General features: G+C 35.8%; 2 protein-coding genes across 4 annotated transcripts in view; both read right to left on the reverse strand.

Moving 5' to 3' along the window:
* Positions 1-234: 234 nt before the first annotated feature.
* Positions 235-18,721, reverse strand: BIRC5 (baculoviral IAP repeat containing 5). The gene is made up of 4 exons (XM_074225043.1): positions 18,551-18,721; positions 15,416-15,525; positions 10,591-10,708; positions 235-6,602 (listed from the first exon to the last, which is right to left on the reverse strand). Exons 1-4 carry the CDS (start codon positions 18,659-18,661, stop codon positions 6,513-6,515), a joined length of 429 nt encoding a protein of 142 aa, XP_074081144.1. The 5' UTR covers positions 18,662-18,721; the 3' UTR covers positions 235-6,512.
* Positions 18,722-22,694: 3,973 nt separating this feature from the next.
* Positions 22,695-27,388, reverse strand: part of AFMID (arylformamidase) — a 33,087-nt gene continuing 28,393 nt past the window's right edge. For 2 of the 3 annotated variants that reach the window (XM_074225044.1, XM_074225045.1), the window contains exons 10-11: positions 24,547-24,651; positions 22,695-24,285 (exon numbers count right to left, since the gene is read on the reverse strand). In XM_074225044.1, the coding sequence (XP_074081145.1) occupies positions 24,259-24,285; positions 24,547-24,651 (132 nt within the window). In that variant the 3' untranslated portion in view covers positions 22,695-24,258. The remainder of the gene's footprint in view (positions 24,286-24,546; positions 24,652-27,388) is intronic. The other variant, XM_074225046.1, reaches the window with a different exon arrangement.

The raw sequence follows: 27,388 nt of genomic DNA on the forward strand, positions 1-27,388 counted from the left end.
GCATCCAGATTGCTTGGCATGGGGGTGAATAATACAGAACAGTTAGACCTCCTAAAAGCCTTCAGTGGTTTCTTGAATAGGAAACAGTACATCAACCAATAACTGAAACACTGTCATGACTTTCTCTTTGCTTCCAGTATCCTCTCATAATTTTAAATCTTAGTTATGACTGTAATTTATGCCTCATTTTGCTGTCCCTCCAGTTCTCCTCATCGCACCCTCCCACCCCCCCCAACCATAATCATTTACTTAGGTATCTTCTTCATGCTTTGACTGGGATTCACTATATCAAATAATCTCTTGGTTCTCTCCCCATTCTGAAGGTGAAGCTAATTTGATCATGGACATGGTTAAAAAAAGGGAAGCATCTACATTTTCCCAAAGGCAGCAGTTTTTTATGTACAAGAATTGTTTTAGCTTTCAGCTCAGAAGTCAGGAAAACTACATTCAAATTCTAGCTCTTCTACTTGCTAGCTGTGAGATCTTGAGCAAATTACTTCCTCTCTTGCTTTAATTTCCTCATTCATGACAAAAGTCCCTTTCAGTTATAACATTTCTTACTCTTCTATGTTTAGCAGCACTAGGAAGAGAGATTGAAGGAGACTGGAAAGGCTCTGGAATGCCCCATGTAGGACCCATTTTGGAATTCACAGATAAGCTGCTACTAACACTCTGGGGTGGAAGTGGGGGATCTGCTCTAGATTGAAACAAAAATCTTGCCCTTAATTACTTGTTTGAGGGAATAAATCAACCTGGAATTCTTCCCCACTCACTACTCCATTCCCCTCATTTCTATCCAGTGTATAAAGCAGTGAAATATCTTGTAACATTACTGCAATTTATATTTTCCCACTGTTTACATCTTCTTCCTATTATTTTGTTAATATGTTGTTGCATATGCATTTCTCACAATTTAAATATCCTCCATAATTTACATTCCGTTCTCCACAATTAGCATTCATTTCTCAGAAATGCTTGCTAAGTATTCCTTTGCTAAGTATTAAATGGAACATTATGCAGAGGTCCCTGTATGAGATGTTCCCATGTTTATACTTCTCATTCATGAAAATAAAATCAGTCTTTAATGGGTCACCTAATGCTAGATGTGTCCTATCCATGTCCAAAATATCTAGGTTTGTGTTCCTTGCACTGTGTGCACCCATGCATAAATACAACTAGCTGTGACTAGGTGTAATGGGAGTAGAAGCCCTTGCCTTTGAGGAGACATCATTAGGTATGGCTTCTGTCTTTGCTCCTTGCTCCACATTTCTGGTCTTTCCTTGAGACTTCTCCAGTTTTCTAACAGAAATTTACTGGCTTGGCACTAGTCCCCTGGGGCTATATGGGGAATAAATGAAGAGTTGAAAGGTGTACAAATATTTTCCCATGTCTCAAAAAATTCAAGTGGCTGGAGGGAAGAAGGTGGGGAAGACTACTGACCATGTACCCAGATATAAGGAAATGAAATTCAATTATCTTAACCTGCCTAGGAAAGACTTTCATTCATAAAGATAAATCAGCAGATCTTTAGGAGTCTTCACAGCTGCCTGAGTGCCCCTTTTGTGTGCTATCGGAGAAGGGTTGAAAGTCAGATTTTAAAAGAAAAAGGGATGGTCGGCTATAGTGCTATGAAGGTAGTAGTATTAACAGCAGAGGTAGTGGAAGCAGAGAACAGCTTCTGAACTCAGATCAGGTAATATCAAGCTGCAAATAGACCAAAAAGAACACCAAAGGGCCTTGGATGATCTGGAAACAGAAACTGAACAATGGAGTCAAAGGGTAGGGGGATTAGTGTAACCAAGAACACTGAAATCAAGGACCAGAGGGTAAAGAGAAAATGAGGCATATAACCAGTTTGTTGAAGACAAATCTGAATCTTGCCCTTCATTGGTACCATTCAGGTCCAAAGGAATGGTGGCAACTCCCTAGTAACCAGAAATTATTCTCTGCTTAGGGGAGCTTCATATTGTCAGTCTGGAGCAGCTGAAAGAAGGTAAGGTTAAGATTCACTAGAGACTGGGTTGCTTGACCCACTTCCAAGTTCATTTCCCAAATGGATGGAAAATGATTTTTGAACAACCATATAGATTCCTGAGAAACTTAGAAAAACAATGGGGAAAGTTTTAACTATAAAATTGGATGTTATTTCCATCACATCTAAGTCTAATAATATTAACTTTATTTGTTCTAGGCTTTTTTGGTTTAGTGTAAAAAAGAACTAAAGCTATTTCAAAGTAAACTAAAAATGAGTCAAATTCTGATGTTTCCAAAGTCATATCTATAGGGTAATAGGAACCAACTATTGGATATGAAGACTGACAATGAGCCACAGCAATAGGAAAGGAGAGTCAACCACATGTGGATGTTGAGTCAATCATACACCTCAAATGACAAGACCATTTAAAAATAATTTCCATTTATGCTACCTAAAGAATTACACTCAGTACCCATCTACAAACTGCAATGGATAACTTAATGAGATTTCATTAATAGGTATAAAATCAGATACTAATAGGATAAGTTATGTTCAATAACTCTTTCTTTAAAATTTTTTCAAGCAGAAAAAGATAAACTGAGGTCATAATCTCTAATGTCAATTTTATAAAATAGACAGTAAATCAAAGCCTAGGAACTACATTCTTATTTCCCACTTTGCAAAGGGAATAAAATATAAATATAAAGCACAGTTGTCCCCCCTTCCTTCTTTCCCTGCTAGGTCAAATAAAAATCAGTTACTAAACTTAATTTTAAAAATTAAACAAACCAGCCTCTCCCAGTGATCTCAATGGTATGCTGATTGCATTCTATCCACCTCTTCCCACTGAAACTCAAGGGTCAGATCCCTGGTTCTGTGACAGATGAGCCTTATCTTGCTGAAAACAATGCCCCTTCCCCAAGGCACTTTCCATTTCCAAGTCCTGTTGCCATATAATAGTTCTTCCTCCTGAATTATGTGCTGCCTTTCCCATTTAGACAATAAAGATCTTCAAGGCTAACTAACTCAGCTAGTAATTAGCACAGGGATTGGCCACAGTAAGCACTATATAATTTTTTTCATTTAGTCCTATGAGAAGGAACATAAAGGCTATGACCTTTCCCTCCCTTTCCCTTTAAAAAACTGCAACATCCTCCAAATTGGGAAGAAAATCTCAGTCACAGGCTAAGGTCTGGCACAAGAGATTAAGCCAGAGCACATCTTTCTTTAAAATTTTTTTTTCAAATTATGAACTTAACACTCATTAACATGAACGTTTCCATATGTAAAGGTACAGAAAAAAAACAATTACAGACAAAACCATCACTTTCTCAAATAGCTTGTTTTAAAGCATACATAAACTGTAACATATTAATAACAAAATCCTTATATGTGTCTTCTAAATTTCCCCAGTTATTACTTTTTTTTTTTGCAAGGCAACAGGGTTAAGTGGTTTGCCCAAAGCCACACAGCTAAGTAATTAAGTGTCTGAGGCCAAATTTGAACTCGGATCCTCCAGGGATCCACTGCACCACCTAGCTGCCCTCCCATCTATCACTTTAAAAAAAATATTTCATTGATGTTTCTCTTCCTTTATTTACATTATTTTGGAGCACATCTTTCACAACTAATTTTCTGCAAGGAAGAAGTCCTGATGTCACTAACAGAAATCAGTCCAGAAACTCGTGTGGTTCTTACAGGACAGACCAATACCAGTTCAATTCCTTTGCCAGAATAAATGATCCAGTTTCAATTGTGGCATCAGAAAAAGGTGATTCAGAAGACTATGATGGGACCACAGGAAAAAATCTGAAAAAAAGATTTTGAAAACTCAAAAAGTTCTATGGCAGTATTTGGAAGGAAATGTCCTCTATTTTATTTCTCCAAAAAATTTAAAATTATCCTCAGGGAACTTCAAGTAGCACTGTAACAATCTAATCTTCAGTTTAACTTCATGAAGGTGGGTAAAATGAAATTATTTTAATCTGCTATAGAAAAGCCAGGATAACTCATGCTGAGAAAAGTCTATGCTATTACAAATTCTATCTCCCATTACTGATTCAGATAACAATTCTATAGAAATACAACAAAAATGAAACTACTGAGAAAGCATGGGTGGTATAGTTTCATCTTTGAGACCAAAAGATTTCTCAAAACAGACCAGGTATGTATCTCCATAATGCTACCCACTGAGCAGTTTTTAGGGGTTCTATTATTATCCTTCAGAAAAATACAGATAGCACAGGGTCCCCACCCCAGACCATAATCACATGGTCCACTGACTTCATGGTAAGTTGGTTTTGTTTTTTTTTTAACAATTTTAGAGTGGCAACTTCTGTCAAATAAGGCTTTTCTCTCTTCATACTTTAGAGGTTTGCATAGGTCTTCATGAGAAAGCTTTGGAATAATGTGTTTACTTTTAAATAGGAATTTGTAATATCCTAGGAAATTTACAATACAGAAAATGAAGTTACATTAAAACCTTTGAATGATGCTCTATGCTTTAAAAGGATGGAAATGTCATTTAGTTTTCTCATACCTACTGCTGTACCCCTTCTTTAAATTATGCAAAGCAACTGAGTACATCTGTCTAAACTTAAAACTTTTCTGACTCATATTTCCTGAAGAACTATTTAAGTGTTTTAGTTTAACAGCTCAGTCCATGACAGTCTGTAATAAAAAATTAAAATGATGATCTTTCAAGAAGCATCTATTTAGCTCCTACTATGTGTAATACTCTGGTATATGCTGGGGGAGACAAGACATAGTCAGTTCCTTCCCTCAAACAACTTACGTTCTAAATGTCAAGAAATGATTCAACAGGGTAGATTAAGTTGAAAGCAAGACTTGCCACAGAAAAAATAACCAAATTTGAAAACATATCATACTTAGGGTTTTAAGTTCACCAATCTTTTCCTTTCTATATGAATTATAGCCCATTTGGTTTTTCTAATTTTATACCTACCACAATAATAAAACCCTGGGTTTTCAAATGTTAATTGAAACTTTAAAGAGTTTAAAGAGTGACCAGAACCCAAGTGTCTTGAATTTTATGACCTTAGAGAAGCAGAGAGGGAGTAGCATTCTAAAAATATGACTTTTATGGAAAAAATGTGTTTCAATCCAGTCTTTTTTTTTTAAGGTTTTTTGCAAGGCAAGCGGGGTTAAGTGGCTTGCCCAAGGCCAACAGCTAGGTAATTATGAAGTTTCTGAGACCGGATTTGAACCAGGTACTCCTGACTCCAGGGCCGGTGCTTTATCCACTACGCCACCTAGCCACCCCTCAACCCAGTCTTAAAAAAAATTCATTGGACCATACTCCAACAGAAAGTTAAGAGAAGATTGGCCTGCTTAGTTTTAATCAGTACTGAAAAGATTAATAGAAACAATAATATAAAGCAGCCCTCACTAGACACATTTCAAGTATTCTATTCCACCTATTGCTGCCATCATCCACAGATGTACTCCTAGGAAAAGTAATATGGTCTTTGGGAATTCTTCTAGGGGAAAAGAACAGCAGGGTGGATAGGATCTTGGAAAAGACTTGTTTGGCATTATGAGAATTTGATTTTGTACAAGTTGTACAACTTTTTCACTGTAATTAGCTTCTTTTAACAAATGAAGGCAAAACACAATAGCAACTTTACTTTGCCCTGGAAAAGGATTCTCTTTTCAAGATTCTTCATACCTTTTACAATGCTTCAGTTATTTGGAAAAAACCCCCACCAACTTAAAGGATCAGTACTGGTTGAAAATGCATTATTTCTCTATATTTTAAATTGCTGAATCATTAAATATATTCACTAGTAGAAATATAAAAAATGGATATTGCTATGGCATCATTCAAAGGTTTTGTTAAGTTATGTGATTTCATTCAAAGCTTACACTGGAAATATACTCCTGAAAGGATAAAACAAAAGCAACAGTACTTTCAAAAGGTCATAGTGATAGGTGAATTAATATTCAAATTGTTTTGTGTACAATGTAAAAATGATACACTATAACTCCAAAGTATTATTATACTAAGTATAAAAATACTACATCCTTGATTAACTACTTGTATTATTTACCATGGGATTATAAATTCACCACATACAGAATATTTTCAACTGCAAATCCCAAAATCCAGAGATAGAAGCCAGACAACAAATAACTATAACAGTACACTAGCTATGAGAAAGTTTATCAGTCATGAATAGCATATAAAAATGTTTTCAGTGCTGTTAGTCCCTTCTACTTGTCACCCAGGTCTGTATCTAGTACCTGGCAAGGTTGGGGCAGCAATATAAAAATACAAAAATAAAAAAAATAGGTCAAAAAAGATAAGTCACCAATGACATAAACACTAGCTGGACAAAATGAAATCAAATTGTATCTGGCACCATCTTTAAGCAAAAAATAGATAATAAAGTCTAATTTCAAATTTCCAAAGTTCTCTTCTGTTGTAAGGCATCATCAAATAGTTCCACACTAATATTTGGAGAACATGCCTCAGAAATAATGATTAAGCTGCAGGATAAGGAATTAAGGAGAGTAGTCACTCCAATGCAGCCAGTTGTTCAATGTCATGTCGTACTTCCTTTGCATGCTCTTCAAATTCTGTTCTTTTCCGGGAGGTTTCCTTTATCTATAAACAAAGTAAGAAGATATTATAACAATTCAAAAGGCTTCAAAAACTCATCTCAGTAGTTAAATATATTTTCTAAGACTATGGTAGAAGACAATCAAATACACAGACAATGCTTGATAAGAGATGTCACTGTTTAATCAACTTTATCTTTTTTTTTTTTTATGAAGGAAACCCAGAGCATCTCCCATTGTCAAGAATCATAAGCCAGCCTTCAGAGACAGACTTTAGTGACAGGAGACATGTACTTAGTACAAAACAGAAATCTCCCTAAAACATAGATGTCATTTTGGATTGGAGGGCATTCCATTTCCTCACCATCTATTCCATCCTGCTCTGAGGCTTCTGTTCCCATCACTACTCACTTGCCTAAAACTGAATGACCAGGGCGGCTAGGTGGCGTAGTCGATAGAGCACTAGCCCTGGAGTCAGGAGGACCTGAGTTCAAATCCAGTCTCAGACACTTAATAATTACCTAGCTGTGTGGCCTTGGGCAAGCCACTTAACCCCATTTGCCTTGCAAAAATCTTAAAAAGAAAAAAAAAACAAACAGAAAAAAAGCAAAAAAAAAACCCCAATGACCATTGTCTGCTCCCATTCTTGACCTCTGAAATATCTGGTGCTGCATCCACCATCACCAGCTCCTTATAAATCCTCTTTTTTATTCACACATATTACATCAAACTAGTTCTGCTCTAAAACTTCTTCCATTATCTTCATGTCTACTCTTCCATCTTTGCTTTTTAAAGGAATGCTCAGCCAAGGTGAAAAAAATCAGACATATCAAACCCTCAGAAATTAAAAGTATTAGTATTCTTTCCAACTTCCTATTTCTATAAATGGTACTAATATTCTCTTATCACCCAGAACTGTCTACATTTATTATCTTTCTCTTTTCCTTTCATTTCTTCTCCAAGTATATGTAAAAATAATTTTCAACATTCTTTTATTAGGATTTTGAGTTCCATATTTTTCTCCCTCCACCATTCCAAAACAAGTGAGCTGATATACATTATACATATACAATTCACGTTAAACCTATTTCCATATTCGTCATGTTGTATTACTTTTCTTTAAGTTTGCATCAAATTTATCACTGTCTTTTTGAATTATCCTTTATGAACTCTTCCCCCCAATCAAGAATAAAAATGGTTCCAGAAACTGGATGGGGTTGAAGGGGAGAGAAGAAACAGTCCCCTTTTAGGGGAGAAAAATGGAAATATAAATATATATATATATATGTATATATAAATATATATATATATATAGTACATTTAAGGCTGTTCTTTACATATTCAAAATGTATCATGTATAAATTGGTCTGCTCAGTTTCTTTAAACTTAAAAGAAAATGTTCAGGAAATCAGAATTTACTAGATTAATTTTAAAATTTTTTTATTCATTTTAAGCTTCAATATTTCCATATTTCCATATACACAGAAGAAGAGGATTCAATACCAACCATAAATTTCCATTTCAGATTTTTTAAATTATGCAATAAATAATATATATTGTTTTCAAAACTACCTATCTTTTCTAAATTTTCTTTTGTTCTCTGTTCTGCACTTTTTCTCATTTTCCACTCCATCTTAGAAGTTATAATTAAACATGAAAACATATATGCACACCCACATATATATATACACACATACACATGTCAGACTAAACTATACATATTTCTTTGTCACTTTCTTTGAAGACAGATAGCAGCTTCCTTCACTGATACAAATCTTTCCATGTTTTTCTAAAATCACCTCATTCATCATTTCTTGTAGAAGAATGGTATTTCATCACAATCATAACTTGTCTAGGCATTCCCCAGTTGAAGGGCCTCTATCATTTTATTCAATCTGATAAGTATAAGATGATATCTCAAAATTGTTTTAATTTGTATTTCTCTAATCAATAATAATTTAGGGCATTTTTTCATATGACTACCTATACTTTTGATTTCTACATGAAAAAAATTATCCTTATCTTTTGATCATTTATCAATTGGAGAATAACTGGCATTCTCATAAATTGACAAGTTCTTTGTAAATTTTTTTTATTTTTTTAGGTTGTTTTTTTTTGCAAGGCAAACGGGGTTAAGTGGCTTGCCCAAGGCCACACAGCTAGGTAATTTATTAAGTGTCTGAGACCGGATTTGAACCCAGGTACTCCTGATTCCAGGGCCGGTGTTTTATCCACTATGCCACCTAGCTGCCCCAAGTTCTTTGTAATTTTGAGAAAAATGAAACCTTTGAGAACATGTCTGAAAAATTTCCCCTAATTCTCCTTTCCTTCTAATCTTGGCTGTGGTTTTATTTGTATGATTACTTGTAAATTTAATATAACCAAAACTGTCCATTTCATGCCTCACAGTGCTCTCTCTTATTTATTCATAAATTGTTCTGTCCATGCATCTGATAAACAAGATGTTCCAATTTAGAAATGCCTACAGAAAGTAACAGAGAAATAGGTATATAGTATGATCATACATATATATATATTATGTATATAAGTTTATATTTTTAATTCATGTGTAATTATAACTTCCTCTAGGGTGGGAGAAGAAGTGAACTGCAAAGTACAAAAAATTTAGAAGGAAACACAGAAAACCTGGTAGCTATAAATACAATGTACAGCATTTATTACATAAATAAGGTAAACAATCTGAATAGAAAATTATATTGAATTCTATGTTCTGCTGTGAACATGAAAATGTAGAAATGCTCTTTTATTGTGTGTACATGGGAATGTGGAAATGTCTTTTTTTTTCTACTGATAAGTTTTGTATTTAAGTCTAAAATGAGTAAGAAATTTTTTAAAATGTTGTAGCCTATTTATATCAACTCTCTCCAGTGCCTTTTGGGAGACTCCCAATTATGACTCCTCACAAACTGTGGTATTCTTTGAAGTCACAATATACTAATACTAAGTTTATAATTTGAATACTATCTTGAATTCTCTGCTTGATTTTTTTTTTTAAGAACTTCCATTCTACCTGTCCAACCTTATTTTTTACAGTTCTACCTCAGTTATGACAACAGAACTCCTATTTTCATTACTTCCCCTAAGTCACTGGATATGATTTCTCCCATTCATAATGTATTCCCCAAAATCTTCAGCAATCCAAAAGATCATTTCCTTCAAGAACTGGGTCAATTAGCTTTCAAATCATTGCCTTAAAAATTCCTTCCATTTATTTAAGTATTGATTGTGAGATGTGAGAGGCATAAGACTACCCAGCATGGTTTGCCAGCATCAAAGAAGTTGTTGTGCTCTTATGAGCAAAGAAGAATCAAGAGCAAAAAAGGAAATGTGCATGCATAAATCTAGAGACATCTCCATCCCCAAAATGCAAATGGGACTATTTGTGCCCAACCTGTGGTATTCTTTCAAGGTTGTGCTGGACTGATCAACCACAATCAAACACATTGAATCTTGATCTCAACATCATGTCTTCAAGTAGGAAGGATATTGAAAAATAGCTAGGAGTATGTGTGTTGAAATTTGAGAAAGACAACTCAAGATAATTGAGTTGAAATTAGAGAATAATGGAATTTTAGAGCTAAAATAACCTGTTAGAGATCACCTAGTATAACATCCTCATCCATTTTGTTTCCCCAATTTACCTACAGTCCTAATCCACTTTTTTATGATGATGGTTCAGATATTTTTCACAATATGTAAGTACTTTTAATGTATCCTACAAATGCTCCAGGTTGCTTGAGAAGAAGCTTGATAACTGGTTACTCTATCAGACACCTAAGTGTTTTATTCAGAAGTTTTAAAAAATGTATATTATTTTGTTTCCCCAGGAAGACTGAAGCTCCATAGAGACAGGATTGGGATCTTATACCTCTAAATCCTCAAAGTATAAAGTAGCTATGCAATAAATACTTATAGATGTGGATTTTTCAAAGTTGTTTAAAAAAAACTGTTGTAGAGTTAGATCCAGAAAAGCTTAGGGCTCACACTTAATTCTGATTTTTAGCTATACATACAATCTTGTTTTTGGCTCTTTCTTTGTCCAGTTTCAGGAACTCATTGAGTGTTAACTCTTCAATCTTCTTCTTAATGCTGATGAAAGCACAATGAGATGAGTGCTTTTTGTGTTCCAACCTAACAAACGAATACAGAATAACATCAAGAGAAAGAATTCTTGATAAAAAATAAAGTTATGTTTAGCATGTCAGATACTTTTGTATTTTTTTTTTTTACAATTATAGCAAAGATAGTTTTCAACATTCATTTTTGGTAAAATTTTGAGTTCCCAATTTTCATCCCTCTTTCTCTTCCCTCCCATCCTCTCCAATCAAACATGTATGTATAATCATGCCAAACATATCTCTATGTAAGTCATGTTGTAAAAGAATCAGAATAAAAAACTACAAGGTAAAAAAAGAAAGTTTTAAGTGAAAACAGTAACTTCAATCTACATTCAAACTCCAGTTTTTTCTCCAGATGTGAATGACATTTTCCATCACAAATCTTTTAGAATTATCTTTGACAAATGAATCATAGTTGATCATCTCACGATGTTGCTGTTAATGTGTATAATGTTCTCCTGGTTCTGCTCACTTCACTCAGCATCAGTTTATGTAAGTCTTCCAGATTTTTCTGAAATCTAGCATATCAAATTCTATAATCTATTATTAATACCTTATTCTTTATAATCTGTTTCCCAAGTTCACCAAAACCACAGATTTGGTTGCCAACACTAATTCATATTCAAATATAATAAACAGTAACTACTTTCAAGGTGCAAAGGAGGAGATACAAAGAAAAAAGGAAATAGTTACAATATAATGGGGTGGGGCAGCTAGGTGGCACAGCGGATACAGCACCAGCCCTGGAGTCAGGAGTACCTGGGTTCAAATCCAATCTCAAACACTTAATTACCTAGCTGTGTGGCCTTGAGCAAGCCACTTAACCCCATTTGCCTTGCAAAAACCTTAAAAAAACCCCAACAATATAATGGGGCAGAAAAAGTAGGTATAAAATAAATGCAGTAAAAGTAAACATTTATACAAAATGCCTTAAGAAATTTGAGGGAGGCATTAATTTTCATTGAAGAAGAGGAAGAAATAAGAGTTTGCTTCATCAAAGTGGTACCTGCCTTAAAAGGAGGTTTCAACAGGCAAAGATGTAAAAAGAATACATCCCAGGAATGGGGGCACAGCCTGTACAAATAAGCATTAAACAGAATAGGTCAAACTATGACTAAACAACAAAGAAAAGTTCAGAGATGGATGGAATATAGAATAAAGCATATGAAGGAAACAGAAAAATAAAGTTGGAAGCATAGGTAGAAACAGATTGTTAAGGTCTTTAAAAAACAGACTGAAGGATTTGTGTCTATAAAAAAAGGAGCCTCTGTAGGTTTTTGAGCAGGTTAGTGATAAAGTCAAATCTGTATAGGAGATTACTTTTCAACTATGGGAAGGAAAGAGAAGATAGAGAATAGAGGCAAAGATAAACAGTAAGGAAAATACTACAATACTCCAGGAAAGAAGGAACAGAGATCATCTAAAGTGTTTTAAGTAGAAATAGAAAGAAAGAGATGCAAGGGACATTGTGGAGGTAAAAATTCAATAGAATTTGAATGGGGGTCCTTTAGAAAGAATTCATAACTACATAGTTTTAAACCCAGGTCACTATGAGGACTGGCAAAGTGGAAAAGGAGGTTTTAGACAGAAGATCAGTTTGAAACTAACAATACTGGAGAAACTGATGGAACCTGCAAGTAGAAATGTCTAGCAGATAAAAATACAGCATTGGGGAACTTAAGGAAGAAATTAATGTTAGAGATATGTATTTTGGAGTTATATGTATAAAAACGATAACTAATGTCATGAGAAAAAACAAATAATGAGAAAACCAAGTGAAAATATGTAGAAAGAGGAGAGAGGGAGATATTCCCATCCCTACCACACACAAAGGTAAGAAGGAAAATGAATAACAAGCAAAAATGAGCAAATAGTTAAGAGGTAAGCCTGAAAAGAAAGGAAAAAGGGGAGGAGGAGGAAGAGGAGGAAAAGTCTCTCCTGAGAAGTTGTATTTCTCTTTTCTTGGGAAGCATTGTGTATGAGAACATTGTAAATTATCTTCACCTGGTATCTTTTGAACATCAGAGCCTTGTTCTGCTAAGTGCCATGGGAATGGATTAGAGACTGCAAAGGTATTTAGACACTTTTTTGGTGTTTTGGTAAATAAATGGAGCACTTGGAGCTCTTGATGGAGTGAGTACTTGTCTCCTGCCCCTCCAATGCTCACCTGGGGAAAGGATAAGGGAGTCCAGAACTGGGACTCTACACTCTTTCCCTAACAGAATTATCTGTATAGAGATGATCTGAATCTATGAGATCCCTGAGGAAAATAATAGAGTGGGAGAAGAGGGCCCAGGACAGAGTTTGGTTCATGCTTCAAATCATAGTTAGCAGCTATGATCTGGAAAAAGATCCAGCAGAGAAATTTTATTAGCATGCTAACAAAGACTGCTTGCTAATAGCAACTTCAGCTTGATAAGGTACATATTTGTTTTTTATTTATAACCTTTCAGTCACACTTAAAGAATACAGATTGGAAAAGATAAGTAAAGCATTTCACAGGAGGAAAGGTAGAAGAAGGAAGAATTAGTCAAGGGAGAAAAGGGCAATATTTATAAGGCAACTGGAAAGATTTATTATCACAATAACAATTACATTACTTATTCAAGGATAAGAAAGAAGTAACCAAATCCTTCATAAACTTGTTTATAAACAAGTCACTTCAATAAAATAGGATTATGAGAAAGCTACAGGCATCCATTTTCTAAGGACAACAAATAGTTGTTATAGCAGTGGATAAAACTATCTGTTTTACTGGATCCTTGAATAGTTTTAAAAATTTTATTTCTTGGGGCGGCTAGGTGGTGGCACCGGCCCTGGAGTCAGTAGTACCTGAGTTCAAATCTGGCCTTGCACACTTAATAATTACCTTGGGCAAGCTACTTAACTCCATTGCCTTGCAAAAAAACTAAAAAAAAAAAAAATTTTTTTTTTTATTTCTCCTTCAATAATGGCTAGGAATTTTTCACTAGGTCATCAGGGGTTGCTGGATTCCCATTGCTGTAAATGTTTGCATTTCTATCCCTTCCTCTTTCTCTTCCCTCACGTCCTCCCCAATCAATCAAACATGTAGATTATACATGTACAATCATGCCAAACATACACAATTTCCAGATATTCTGACACAGTCACCACTTTGGTACAGTCCCACAATCACCTTATACTCAATCTATTGTAATAGCTTGTTGGTTGGTCTTCCTGCTTCAATTCATCTTTCATTCAGTTGTCAAACTGATCTTAAAGGGAAGGCAGTGGAAAGGAATAAGCATTTCTAGAGACCTACTATATGCCAGGCCCTGAGTCCTTTACAAATATTACCTCATTTGATCCTTAGAACAATCCTGAGAGGGAAAGGCTGTCATTAACCCCATTTTACAGTTGAGGAAGCTGAAGAAGATAGAGATTATGTTGCTTAAGGTAATACAGTTAGTTAGTGTCTAAGGTCCCATTTGAACTCAGATCGTCCTGACTCTAGGCCCAGCACTCTAGCTGCCTTCAGGGATTGTGTCTTTCTCTGTATCTCAAAAATTTATATTTGCACATACAGCAGGCTCTCAACAAATGCATACTGATTTGACATGAAATAGCCTTCTAAGTTGGCACCCTGACTCAAATCTCTTCCCTCCTCACAAACCTGGTTAAGTGATATTACTAAAACACAAGTCTAAACCTATCATGACCTCATTCAGTAAATTCCAAGGGTTTTCTACTGGCTGTAGAAGCAAATAAAAACTCTTCTGTTTGGCACTTAAAAATGTTTCACAACCTGACTAAATTGCCTTTTAAGCTTCTCATTTCTGTTCTCACACTCTACAAAACAAATGGTTTCTTACAAACATAATATTCCATTTCTCAATCTCTGCTTTTACACAAACTATCCTAGAATGTAGAATTCCTTCACTTTTTATAATCCCCAGTTACCTTCAAAGCTCAACCTGAACCCACTTCCTTTCCTGATCCTCTCTCTAGTTTCCAAAGTATCCCCCACAAACAACTACATATTTTTTTTGCTTTAAAGATTTTATTTATTTTGAATTTTACAATTTCCCCTCCTAATTTTGCTCCCCCCGCCCCGCAGAAGGCAGTCTGTTAGTCTTTACATTGTTTCATGGTATACACTGATCTAAGAACTACATATTTTTAAAAAATATACTTGTTTGTAAAGAGGCTAGCTCTTCCTACAGAATAAAAATAAACTCTATTAGGACACGGATTGCTTCATTTTTGTTTCTTTAACTCTATCCCTACCACGTATCTGGAACACAGTAGGCACTTTAAAGTGCTTGATTTTCCGCATGACAATCTTTCAGATACTTAAAGATTGCTATCATCCAGTCCCCCTAAATCTTCTCAAGGCATAATATCCCATTTTTTTAATCATTTTTATACAATAATGATTGTGACTGAATATGAATAGAATATATGATTGAATAAAAAATAAAACATATCATCATGTTCCTTTATATTTCATAGGTCTGAAATATTTAATTGGATAAGAAGAACTTAATGCAGACAGGATCAAACTACTAAGATACTGCTTTGTCATGAATAAAAGTTTTACATTTCACAAATATGGCTATAATGGTAGTTAATGGAGTCTAAAATTGCATTTATTGTTCTGCAAAATAAAAATAATTTTTCAAAACAAGAATTTAGATTTAAGAGTAAGGAGTATAATTCTGATGCAGATTGAGGCTAGATCAGCCTGGCAAGCACTTACATAGGATCATCCTCTGGTTCCCAGCCCTCTAGTTCCTTGAAACAGAAGAAGCACTGGGCTAAATCAGGCTCGTTCTCACTTGGGCAATGGATGAACCCAGCTTCAGCCATCTGCAAAAGAAGTAGGTAGGGATGGTTGGAACACCAAAGAGAAGCAGTAATGCCTCTTCTTAAGAAAACAGGGCTCCAGAAAGGCAGGAGAGTAAGTAGTGAGAGTACCAGTTTTCTTTCTAGTTTTGGGCACAGTCATAAACTGAATCCCAAAGTGTGTCCATCTAAAGGGGTGAGAGGCTTTACCTTAATAACTCTAAAAAGGATGGAAAAGGAAAGACAAGAATTTCCAATTCTTAGAAATGCTCAAACTGATCAAGAATCTTTACTGGTATTTGGGGCTATGAAGAATGGGAAAAGACATCTGTTTCAGAACATTACCCTTTTTGGGTCATGTGTAAAGGTATCAGAATTGAAAGAAGGGAAGGCATCATCTGAGTAAAGAAAGAAGAGTACTGAACTAAGAGTCACAAGTCTCAGGTTCTACTCTTAATTCATCAGCTTTTTAACCTCAGGTAAAGCCCCATTCCATATCTTGGTGTCCTTCTTTAATAATAATGTCAATAACAATGGTAGGGAGTATTTATACAGAGTCTATTATGCTACAGGAGCTTTACAAATATTATCTCATTGATTTTTCAAAACATTTCACCTAGAAGATCAAAAAGTCAAGAGTCTAAAGGGAAGCAATGAAAAAAACTAGGAAGTAAGGGGGTCTAGCAATACTAGATTTCAAACTATACTACAAAGTTATAATCAGAAAACAATTTGGTAAGAAATGGGTTGATCTGAGGAACAGATTAAGTACTTAATATACAGAAGCAAATGAACACAGTAATCAAGTGTTTGACAAACTCAAAGATAAAGGAGCAAGAATCACTATTAGACAAACAACATATTGCACTGATTACCAAGATTTGTCCAAGAAAATTAGAGCAGTTAGAAAGAAATTACCCATCAGGTCTATAGATTAGGCAAGAGTTCATGTCCAATCAAGAGACAGAGAGGTTCACAGGAGGGAAAAATAGTTCATTTTGATTACATAAAATTAAAAAGCTTTTGCATAAAAAACCAACAGCTAAATGAGAAGAAAATCAGGAAACTGGAAGGAATGGGAGAGTTGCAGAAGGTTTCTTTTGTAAAGTCTCATTTCTAAAATATATACGGAATTGAGTCAAACTTATAAGAAGGAATTGAGTCAAATTTATAAGAAGAGTCATTTCTCAATTGGTAAACAATCAATAAATGATAAAGGACATAAATAGGCAGTTTACAGAGGAAAAAAATCAAAAATAACAATAACCAAATAAAAATAGTCTAAATCACTAATTAGAGAAAAACAGGTAAAATCAACTCTAAGGCAACACCTTTATACACATCAGACTGGCGAAAATGACAAAATAGGAAAATAAACGTACTGGTGGTTTTGTGGGAAAGCATACATAATGCATTGCTGGGGAAGCTATGAACTAGTCCAAAAGCAATTCAGAGCTATATCCAAAAGGCTATTAAACTGTACATACCTTTAGACATGGCAATTTCACAATTACAGTAATATTCTCAGAAGTCAAAGAGAATAAGGACTCATACATACAAAAATATTTATAGCAGCTCTTTCTATGATGGCAAAGATCTGGCAACTGAGTGGATGCCTATCATTTAGGGAATGCTGAACAAGTTATGGTATATGAATGTGATGGAATACTACTATGCTTCAAGAAATAACAAAAGAATGGTGGCTAGATGGTGCAGTGGAAGAGCACTGGCCCTGGAGTCAGGAGTACCTCAGTTCATTTTATTTTATTTATTTATTTTAGATTTTTCAAGGTAATGGAGTTAAGTGGCTTGCCCAAGGCCACACAGCTAGGTAATTATTAAGTGTCGGAGGTCAGATTTGAAACCCAGGTACTCCTGACTCTAAGGCTGGTGATCTATCCACCGCCACCTAGCTGCTGGAGTACCTGAGTTCAAATCCAGCCTCAGACACTTAATAATTACCTAGCTGTGTGGCCTTGGGCAAGCCACTTAACCCCATTGCCTTGCTAAAAAAAAAAAAAAAAAAAAAAAAAAAAAAAAAAAAAAAAGAAGTAAGAAATAACAAAAGGTATGGTTTCAGAAAAACCTGGAGTTATATGAACTGTTACAAAATCAGTATAACACAATAACAGCAATAGTTTTAAAAATAATCAACTTGAAAAATTTGGAAGATTGGATCAACACAACCAGTACAATCTCAAAGAACATGAAGAAACAAACATGCTCTTCAGCTCTAGAGAGATGGAATTAATAGTGCAGATATACTGGACATTAGTGTTATCAGAAGTCTGATCATCCCCTTGTTCTTCATAAAAATGAATGGACTGGGCTAGATGACATCAGAGATCTCTTCCAATTATAAAGTTCTGTAATTCCTAACTGGATTCTCTTCTCCCTTAAAACAGACCTGATGACCGAATTAGCTACCACTAGGTGAGAAGACCCTCTGTAAAGCTCCAAGTGTGGCTTTGCAGATGGGGCTGTTAACAGGAACCAAGATCCTTCACTCATCTGAGGTGGATGGACACCCAGGACACTTAACTAGCCACATGACCACGGATTTAGGGTAAGTCACAGGCCTCCACCAGGAACATAAAAGCGCTGGCCTGGATAACAACTTGAGACCCCTCGGCCGTTTCCTCCCACCCTCCCTCCTCAGATGCGCTGCCATTCCGCGACACGGGCATCCCCTCAGTTTCCAGAGTTGCTGATAAATATTTTTTGTGCCCACATGGGTCCTTTCGCCCTTTCTGGGGGGGGGGTACAAGGCCTAATTGTGACACTGCCAGGGGCACAGTCACAAAAGACTCACAGTACCCCTCAATGGGTGGGAGCAATAGGCCTCAAGGTTGGAATTACTGAATTCTGAGGAAAAGTCGAGGCTTCGGGGAAAAATGAGAAGGGGAGTGGGGGGGGGGGCGGCTGCCCGGGGCAGGGGGGGCAGGGAGGCGGGTGGAAGCGGGCGCAGAATGGGGAGGGCTGGGGCGACAAGGGCAAAGGGAAGACCCGGGAGGTCAAGGGCGCCGGGGCGGCGGCTCATCCGCCTCACCCGCTCCGGAGTGCAGGCGCAGTCCTCTGTGAAAGGCCAGTTCTGGAAGGTGGAGATGCGGGTATCGAGCAGGTAGAGCTGCCACATCGGGGGCAGCGGAGGGGCGCTCATCCTGCAGCCGGACGCACCGACCGTTTCAAATGCAGCCACCGCGCGGCACGCCGGGAGCGCCGGGGCTTTCTGTGGCCCAGCGCCTCTTGGGAACCGGAGGAGGGCCGTCGCGGAGCATGCTGGGGATTGTAGTCCTGCGCGCATCCCCACCCCACCCCCTCACCCGCGTTCCTAGCTTTCAAAATGGCGTAGCTCCGCGATCATGATTTTAATATCAGATTTAATCTCCTCGGAGAAGCTATAATCAGATATCTTAATACTTTATTCTATTTTTCAATTTTCAAATTTTTTCCCCCAATATTTCTTGCTGCCTCTTGAAATTGATGAAGAAGAAGAAGGAAGAAGAAAGAGATGCGGGGCTGCTAGGTGGCTCCGTGGATAGAGCACCGGCCTTGGAGTCAGGAATACCTGGGTTCAACTCTGTCTTCAGACACTAATTACCTAGCTGTGTGGCCTTGGGCAAGTCACTTAACCCCAGTGTCTTGAAAAATCCAAAAAAAAAGAGAGAGAGAGAAGAAATAAAATGGGACAGAATAGGGGTCAGTTTACATCTCAGGAGCAAACAGCCTTCTGCAATTAATATTTTCTCACAACACTGAAAAATTATAGAACTTGTTTCTGATTATAATTTTTCTGCATTCTTAATTCTCTGCATCACAGCTATCACAGTTACTTTTCTAGGCTAGATTTTTTTTTTTTTTTAGGCCTACAATAACTTAGAGTGGTTGTTGTCTTCTTTGATTTGCTTCTTTCTCTGGCTTTCATTCCTAAATCGGGGCTTCATGCAAGTACCCATAGCACTCAGCAAGACCCCCTTCTTCATGTTTGAGTGTGGGGTCTTCAGAGTCCTTGCTGGCATCTGGGGGCAGAGTCCTAGGAATTCCTAGATAGATGATCCAGGTCTGGTGTTTTCAGCTCTCTCTGAGTTTCTGACCACTCTAAGATCTTCTGAGTCCCGTCCCCTAAGACTTTCTCAGGAACCCCCCACCCCACCCCTGCTCTGGTTTCCTCCAGGCCCAGAGAGCATGGTAGACTCTGACCCATCTCTGTTCATACTAGAAGGTTACTGGATGATTGTGTTGGCATAGCTATCTTTGCTTGAATACTCTTTCCTATTGCCAGAGGATAAGAGACCAAGTCAGAATATGGTAGTCAAGGGGATGAAGAGAATATGTCCTTCTATGATAGGTGCTAGGTGATGATTCAACCCTAATTTCCATTTTATTAAAAGGAAACAGGACAGGGGCAGCTAGGTGGCACAGTGGATAGAGTACCACCTTTGGAGTCAGGAGGATCTGAGTTCAAATCTTGACCTCAGATACTTAATAATTACCTAGCTCTGTGACCTTGGGCAAGCCACTTAACCCTACTTAGCCTTAAAAAAACAGGATAGGCAAAAATAAGAGAGATGAGATACTTTCAACACTGAATTTTAGTGTAATGAAGATAATCAGGAAATCTTATTATCCCTCTGTTATGAGGGAAAGCCCAATCAATTCGTTTAGAATATTCCCCATAAAACATAGATTTGGGTCCCTTTTGATGACATAAATGTTTTGGTCTGGGTGGACTATGTATGGTATTTTAGTGCCAAAACACTTGGTGCTTTGAGTTCATACAATAAACTCCAGGCAGTGTCCCCTAGTCCCTAAAATGGCAGCAGGGAGAGTAGCTAGTTCCAAAAGAATTGGCCACTAAACTAGGAAGAGCCTAGCATTCAATAGACCTTAAAAGACAATGACCTTCCCCTTTAGACTTAGCTCTCATCTAGTCTTCTGAGTCTCTTCCCGCAGGCCTGAGAGAAAAGTGAATGACTCATAATCCTCATACTGTCTTAGGTGAGCTTGAGACTGGATCTCAAATCCTTGCTGCCTCTTCTGGTTCCTATTTCTTTCCTTAAGTATGGGTGACTAATGATCCTGAGATGATGTTCAGGGGATTGGGAACTCCTGGATGTACAAGTTTATGCATCAGAACGGATGAAAACAATAGAAGGAGGAGCCAACCCTCAGCCTGACCTTCCAGAAGACATAAACTGTCCCATTGTTTTCTCATGTTTGAGTATAATTATGGTAATGTTACTACTGCTTAAGTGTTTGTCAACATGCACTTACACATGTGCAACTTATTTTTCTCTGGGCCAGTTACACTCAAAATGACGGGCTTGGGAGGTTTTCCCAGAGGTAGGGTTGAACATGAGTACAACTCACTTTTAGGGTCATAGAGGTAACAATGATATGAGAAAATACATTACTAAATTAATTATTGTGGCTCAAGGCCCTATTGCCCATTTATACTAATCACAAGATACTACTGTCATCTTATTATAATGGAATGGCCTGACCATGAGCAATTACTATTTTTCTGGTTGTTTGTAAAAAATGTTTTGTAATTCCTTTGAATATCATGGTAGGTGGACTCCCAGCTATTCTATAGATTGTAGCTATTCTGAAAAGTGTTCCTTTTCCTATCACTGCCTGCTGGATTTTGTTGGTAATTCAGAAAAGAGCTAATAATTTTAAGACATTTCACTTATATCCTGCTACTTCACTGAGATTGTTGCAATTAATTTTAGTTGAGTCTTTAGGATTCTTTAAGTAAAGCATCACAATTTGCAAAAAAGCAACAATTTTTTTTCCTCTTTTGTTTTATGATTAGCATTTCTACAATTATATCAAATAGTGGTACAGTGAATATCCTTTCTTTGACCCCTGATCTCATTGGAAAGGCTTATAGTATTTCTTAATTAAAGTTAATTCTTTTTTCTTGGTTTTAGGTAGATATTGTTTACCATATGAAAGACTGGTCCATTCATCTCAATGTTTTATAATATATGGCTGCAGAATTTATCACCCACCATTTTCACAGGAAGTAGTTTCATATTGTCAAAATAATTTTTTAGTAAACATCGTATTCATTGAATTCACCCAAAATACAACTGCTGGTGGTTTTTTATTGTATTTCACTTGTTGACCACCTCTCAATTAGCTAATGTGAGATCCACTTATCTGATATTGCTTTTCCATTATGAAAATGGAAAAATTTCCCCCAAGTTTATCACTGACAGCTCTTAAATTTTCTGGGAAAAAGTCTAAGTGCACACCCAAGAAATAGATCATTATATCCAGAAGTGTTCTGGAGTCAGTTTGAACTGGTTTTTGAGAGCCAATTGTTAAATTTTCTGTGCAAGCATTTACATCTCAGAAATTGGCAAATGCTATAAAGTAGGGCTTGATTAATTATTTTATTTGATTAGATAGGTGTCAGTGCTGGAGAATATGTTAATCATGCAGAACAAACTAAAAAGTGTACCATAGAAACTTCCCTCCCCTCCTCCCAAAGTGCTGATGCTTAAACATTTTACCAGCATCCTCCTACCTTGGACACAGGGTCCTCAAATCTCTGGACTCACGTGAACTTGGTCCAGTCCTAGAGAGCTGAACCTGTGGTAATTTTTCTCTGCTTTGGCTTGTGGTATCCACTAAGAGTCAAATATAGTCAGTATAATTAGATTAAGTCTACACCAACATGGCTTCTCTACCACAGCCAGTCTCCATTGAAGTACTCAAAATAACAGATATAAATCAAGTATGGTATATAGTTTATTTCATTCCATAGAAATGCAGAAAATATAATGACTCAAAGAAGTTCATAAACAGATGCAAAAAACATGCAACATTCAGATGACAATAATCATCATATGGCAATCAAAATGTTATCATAATCTTTATTAGTTTTCAAAATATCATTGGTAATTTTATGGTAATTGTAGTTTTCCCAAAAGATTTCCATCTCTTTAAAACATTATTTCCTGGTATCTCTTTTCATCACCTTTTTAACAACACAAAAATATCCTCTCACTGATTTCAGCTTTATTCTTAGAAACATATTTTTCAGATGAGGGAAACCTATACCATTTCAATTCACTGTTTAGAGAAAATTTTTCATGAAGTCAAGTCTAAAGTGAAATGCAGCTAAGAAAACTTCTTTTCTAATTAGTGGTTGGCTTACCATATTTTTCTCTTTTAAGGCAGTGTGATTGTGTGTGTGTGTGTGTGTGTGTGTGTGTGTGTGTGTGTGTGTGTGTGTGAATGTAGTTTTTTCCCCCCTGTCTCTACTGTACTATTTACAAAAAAAGCAGTGTTGAAGTGACTAGAGCACTGGTCCTGGATTCAGGAAGATATGAATTTGAATCCCACAAGTCATTTAACTTATGCCTGCCTCAGTTACCTCATCTATAAAAATGGGGATGATAATAGTGCCTACCTCCCAGGTAGGTGTGTGTGTGTGTGTGTGTGTGTGTGTAAACTATAGCTATTATTATTGTTTATAATTAATAAATATTTGACACAGTGAATAGAGTGCTGGGCTTTGAATCAGGTAGACTCATCTTCCTGAATTTAAATCTTCCCTCAGATACTTACTAATTGTGTGACTCTGGGCAAATCACTTCAACATGTTTACCTCAGTTTCCTTATCTGTAAAATGATCTGGAAAAGGAAATGGCAAACCATTCTAATATCTTTGCCAAGAAGACCCCCAAATGGGGTTATGCTGAACCAAACACACCTGAAAATGACTAAACAAAAACAATTATGACATAAATCTATTTCCTTAAACTCTAATAGTTTCTTTCTAACTCCTCTCTCATATCCCTCCAATCTACCTCTTTTTTAGAATAACTTTCATTATTCCTAGATCTTAGATACTATTCTTTTATACCCAAATCTCCAGTGATTCCCAATGGCCTGCAAAATAAAGTTCAGATTTCTTTGCCAGAAATTGAAGGCCATCCATAATATGGCATCAACCTACTTTTCCAGCTTAATGTAATTCTGACTCTGCCATTTATACTTGCATGCTCTTGGGCAACCCACTTCACTCACTGGGTCTAAGTTTCCTTATCTATAAAATAAGAATACTTTGTCTAAGTTCTCTTCCAGTTCTGAAACTATGCTATGTTTGTGTTACTTTCTTCCAAATACTCTTATGATTGAGTCAAATAAAGTAATTTTTCTGTTTCCCAAAGGTACCTTGGGTACTCCATGCTTGGAATGCCTTCTTTGACTCCTGAATTCCTACCCAACTGTTCAAGCATAAAACAAACATAATATCCTGAAGGGAGCTTCCCTGATCATCTCCTTTCTTGGTTCATCTTTACCCTTCATGTGCTACATGTGCCAAAATGCTCACATGGTATTTTGTATTATAATTTATTTTATGTCTTCTTTTTCTACTAGACTTTAATCTCATGGGAGAAGTTCAACATTTTATCTAAGTCCAGTATCTCTCACAGAACATAATTTAGGGCTCTATCTCAGCTCAGGCTTGATGACTTTTTGTTTGATGAATGAACACGTGGTATCAAGTTAAAAAGATTTTTATTAGTGGTCATGGCAGCAAGGACAGAGAAATATTTTCTCCATAACGGAAGGTTAAAAAAACCAAAGCAGATTTTGTGAACAATCTAAGATCCTAACCTTCCCAGAATGAAAAAAGAAAGAAATCAGCTTTCTGGTTTCTCACAAAAGCCTTGGGGAAGCACTCTTTTCTCTTCTCAAGCTTTGGTAGACATGGTGAGGCTTTGGATTCTCTCATTACTGGAAAATTGTCTTCAAAATAATCTGTAACAGGAAGAAGAAACTGGAGAGGCTAATATAAAATGAATGAGGAGGACTGGGAGTGGAAGTGGAAAGGAAAGGTCTCTTGAACAGAGTGGTGCAGTGGGGTGGGAAGATTTAGAATAGATTTGTGGGGACATGAGAAAATATTGAGACCAATGGACAAAATTTATTCATGACTTACTACATGTTTGATATTATTCTAGGTCCTGAGGATAATAAGACAAAGTTATGACAATAATTATAACAACAATGCTATACTACCTGAGTCAGTATATAGTCATTCTTATTCAGTTTCTCAATGATGTCAAAGTGATCAACATTGGAGATTTCTATAAATGATGCTCTATACCCATGTAAACGCAGAACCTGTAGAGAAGGAAAAAGAAGCTAGTAGGATAGATTTTAAGAGATTAGAAATGTTGGAAGAGGCTGGTAAGGAGAGAGAAAATGGAAAGATAAAAAGAAAATGACTGAGAACTAAGTTACCAGTATCAAAAATAAAAAAGCCACCACTGAAGAGGAAATTAAACACTTTATTAGAAGCTATTTTGCCCAATTATATTCCAACAAATTTGACAATCTAAGTAAAAGGGATATTTATGATACTCAATTTCAAATTACCCAAATTAACATAAAATGAAATTGAGTAAATAATCATATCTTAGAAAAAGAAATTGAACAAGTCATAAATGAGTTCTCTATGAAAAATTCTCAGAATTGACAAGAAGATGAATTCACAAGTAAATGATATCAAAATTTAAAGAAAAATTTCAGTCAGTGTAAACTGTTTGGAAAAATAGTCAAAGAAGGAGTCCTACAAATTCCTTTTATAACTCAAATATGGTGTTAATAACTAAACCAGGAAGAGCAAAAACAGAGGAAGAAAACTATAGACTAATTTTTCCATGAATAGAGGTTGTTAAAACATTAAATAAAATGCTGGCAAGGAGATTACCATAGTATATCACAAAGATTTTTACACTATGATCAAATGGGATTTATACCAGGAAGGCAAAGCTGGTTCAAAATTAAGAAAACTAGCAGCGTTGCCTTCCTGGTATAAATATACCATTGATGGTATAAATATATCATCAATAACAAAACTAAAAAATCATATGATTATCTCAATAGATGCAAAAAAAGCTATTGACAAAATACAACATTCATTCTCTATTAAAAATACTAGGCAACATAAGAATAAATGAATCTCTCCTTCAAATGTTAAGTAGTATCTATCTAAAACCATCAGCAAGCATTATCTGAAGTGGGGATAAATTAAAAGTCTTCCCAATAAGATCAAGGGTGAAGTAAAAATGTCCAACTAGAAATGCTAGCCATAGTAACAAGAAAAAGAAATAGAAGGAATTAGAATACTAAATGAGAAACAAAACTACCATTCTTTGCAGATGATTTGATGGTATGCTTAAAGAATCTTAGAGAATCAACTGTAAAGTTGAAGGATATAAAATGAACCCACACAAATCATCAGCACTTCTACATACTACCAACAAAGTCAAGTAGAAAGAAATAGAAAATAGAGAAATCCCATTTAAAATTATTGCCAACAAAATAAAACACTTGGTCATCTACCTGCTAAGGCAAGCCCAGGAACTATCTGAACATAATTATAAAATATTTTTCAGACAAAGAAGAGCTTAAACAATTGGAGAAATAGTAATCATTCATGGGTTGGCAGAGCCATTTTAAAAAAATGACAATTCTAACAATTTACTTACTTAGTGCCATACCAATTAAATTACCAAAAATTATTTTATTAAGTTAGAAGAAATAACAAAAAGTTGACCTTTATCAAGCAAATCAATGAAAAAAATTTGAAGGCAGTCTAGCAGTACCAGATATCAAGTTATTACAAGGCAATAATCATAGAACAGTCTGGTACTGGCTTAAAAAAAATGGAGTAGTGGATCAGAGGAATAGATTAAGAATATACTACATAGCATTAAATTATTATAATCTAATGTGTGATAAATGTATAAAATCAAACTTCTGGGACAAGAACTCACTGATGAAAATTGCTGGGAAAACTAGAAAAAAGTTTGGCAGAAACTAAGTAAATATCAACATCTCACAATAGATACCAAGATAAGGTCAAAATGAATACATGACTTAGACATAGAGGATGATATAAACAAATTAGGGAATGTGGAATATTTTAATGTAAAATTTATGGTTAAAGAACTCATGATCAGGGGCCACTAGGTGGTGCAGTGGATAAAGCACCGGCCCTGGAGTCAGGAGTACCTGGGTTCAAATCTGGTCTCAGACACTTAATAAATACCTAGCTGTGTGGCCTTGGGCAAGCCACTTAACCCCATTTGCCTTGCAAAATCCTTAAAAAAAAAAAGAATTCATGATCAAATAAGAGACAGTATTACGGATGTAAAATTTAAAATTTTGATTACCTGAAGATAAAAAAGGTTTTACACAAAACCACTGCAGTATGATTAGAGGTAAAACAGAAAACAAGGGTGGGGGGAGGATTTAAAGCACATTTTTCCTCTTAAAGGTCTCATTTCTCAAATATATAGAGAACTGAGTCAATTTACATAAATGTAGGTAATTCTTCAATTGATAAATGGTGAATATGCAGAAGTTGGTCTTCAGAGGAAGAAATAAAGTCTACCTATAGTCATATTAAAAAAAAACTCTAAATCACTACTGATTAGAGAAATGTAAACTAAATATAACATCTATCAGATTGATTAATATGACAGAAAAGAAAAATGACGAGTCTTAGAGAGGATGTGAAAAATTTTTTGATGGGGTTGTAAACTCATCCAACTATTCTGGTGAATAATTTGAAACTACATCCAGAGAGCTATAAAACTGCATACTCTGACCCCATAATATCACTATTTCTCTATCCCAAAAAGTTCAAAGAAAAGGGGAAAGGACCATTTGTACGAAATTATAACAGCTCTTTTTGCAATGGAGAAGATTTGGAAATATAAGGGATACTCTTCAACTGAATAAGTTCTGTTATATGATTACGATGCAATATTATTGTGCTACAAGAAATAACAAAAAGGATGGCTTCAGAAAAACCTGGAAAGAGCTATAGGAACCGATGCAACAAAAAATA

The sequence above is a fragment of the Macrotis lagotis genome, chromosome 2, assembly GCF_037893015.1.
Source record: "Macrotis lagotis isolate mMagLag1 chromosome 2, bilby.v1.9.chrom.fasta, whole genome shotgun sequence".
NCBI classification, from domain to species: domain Eukaryota; kingdom Metazoa; phylum Chordata; class Mammalia; order Peramelemorphia; family Peramelidae; genus Macrotis; species Macrotis lagotis.

What these genes read in the sequence shown, in the direction of transcription:
- BIRC5 (XM_074225043.1), bottom strand. Translation starts at nt 18,661, where the DNA reads ATGAGCGCCCCTCCGCTGCCCCCGATGTGGCAGCTCTACCTGCTCGAT. An exon ending in GAACCAGAGGATGATCCTAT is followed by an intron (nt 10,709 to 15,415) that starts GTAAGTGCTTGC and finishes TTCGTTTGTTAG; the next exon opens with GTTGGAACACAAAAAGCACT. An exon ending in AAAGAGCCAAAAACAAGATT is followed by an intron (nt 6,603 to 10,590) that starts GTATGTATAGCT and finishes CTTTGTTTATAG; the next exon opens with ATAAAGGAAACCTCCCGGAA.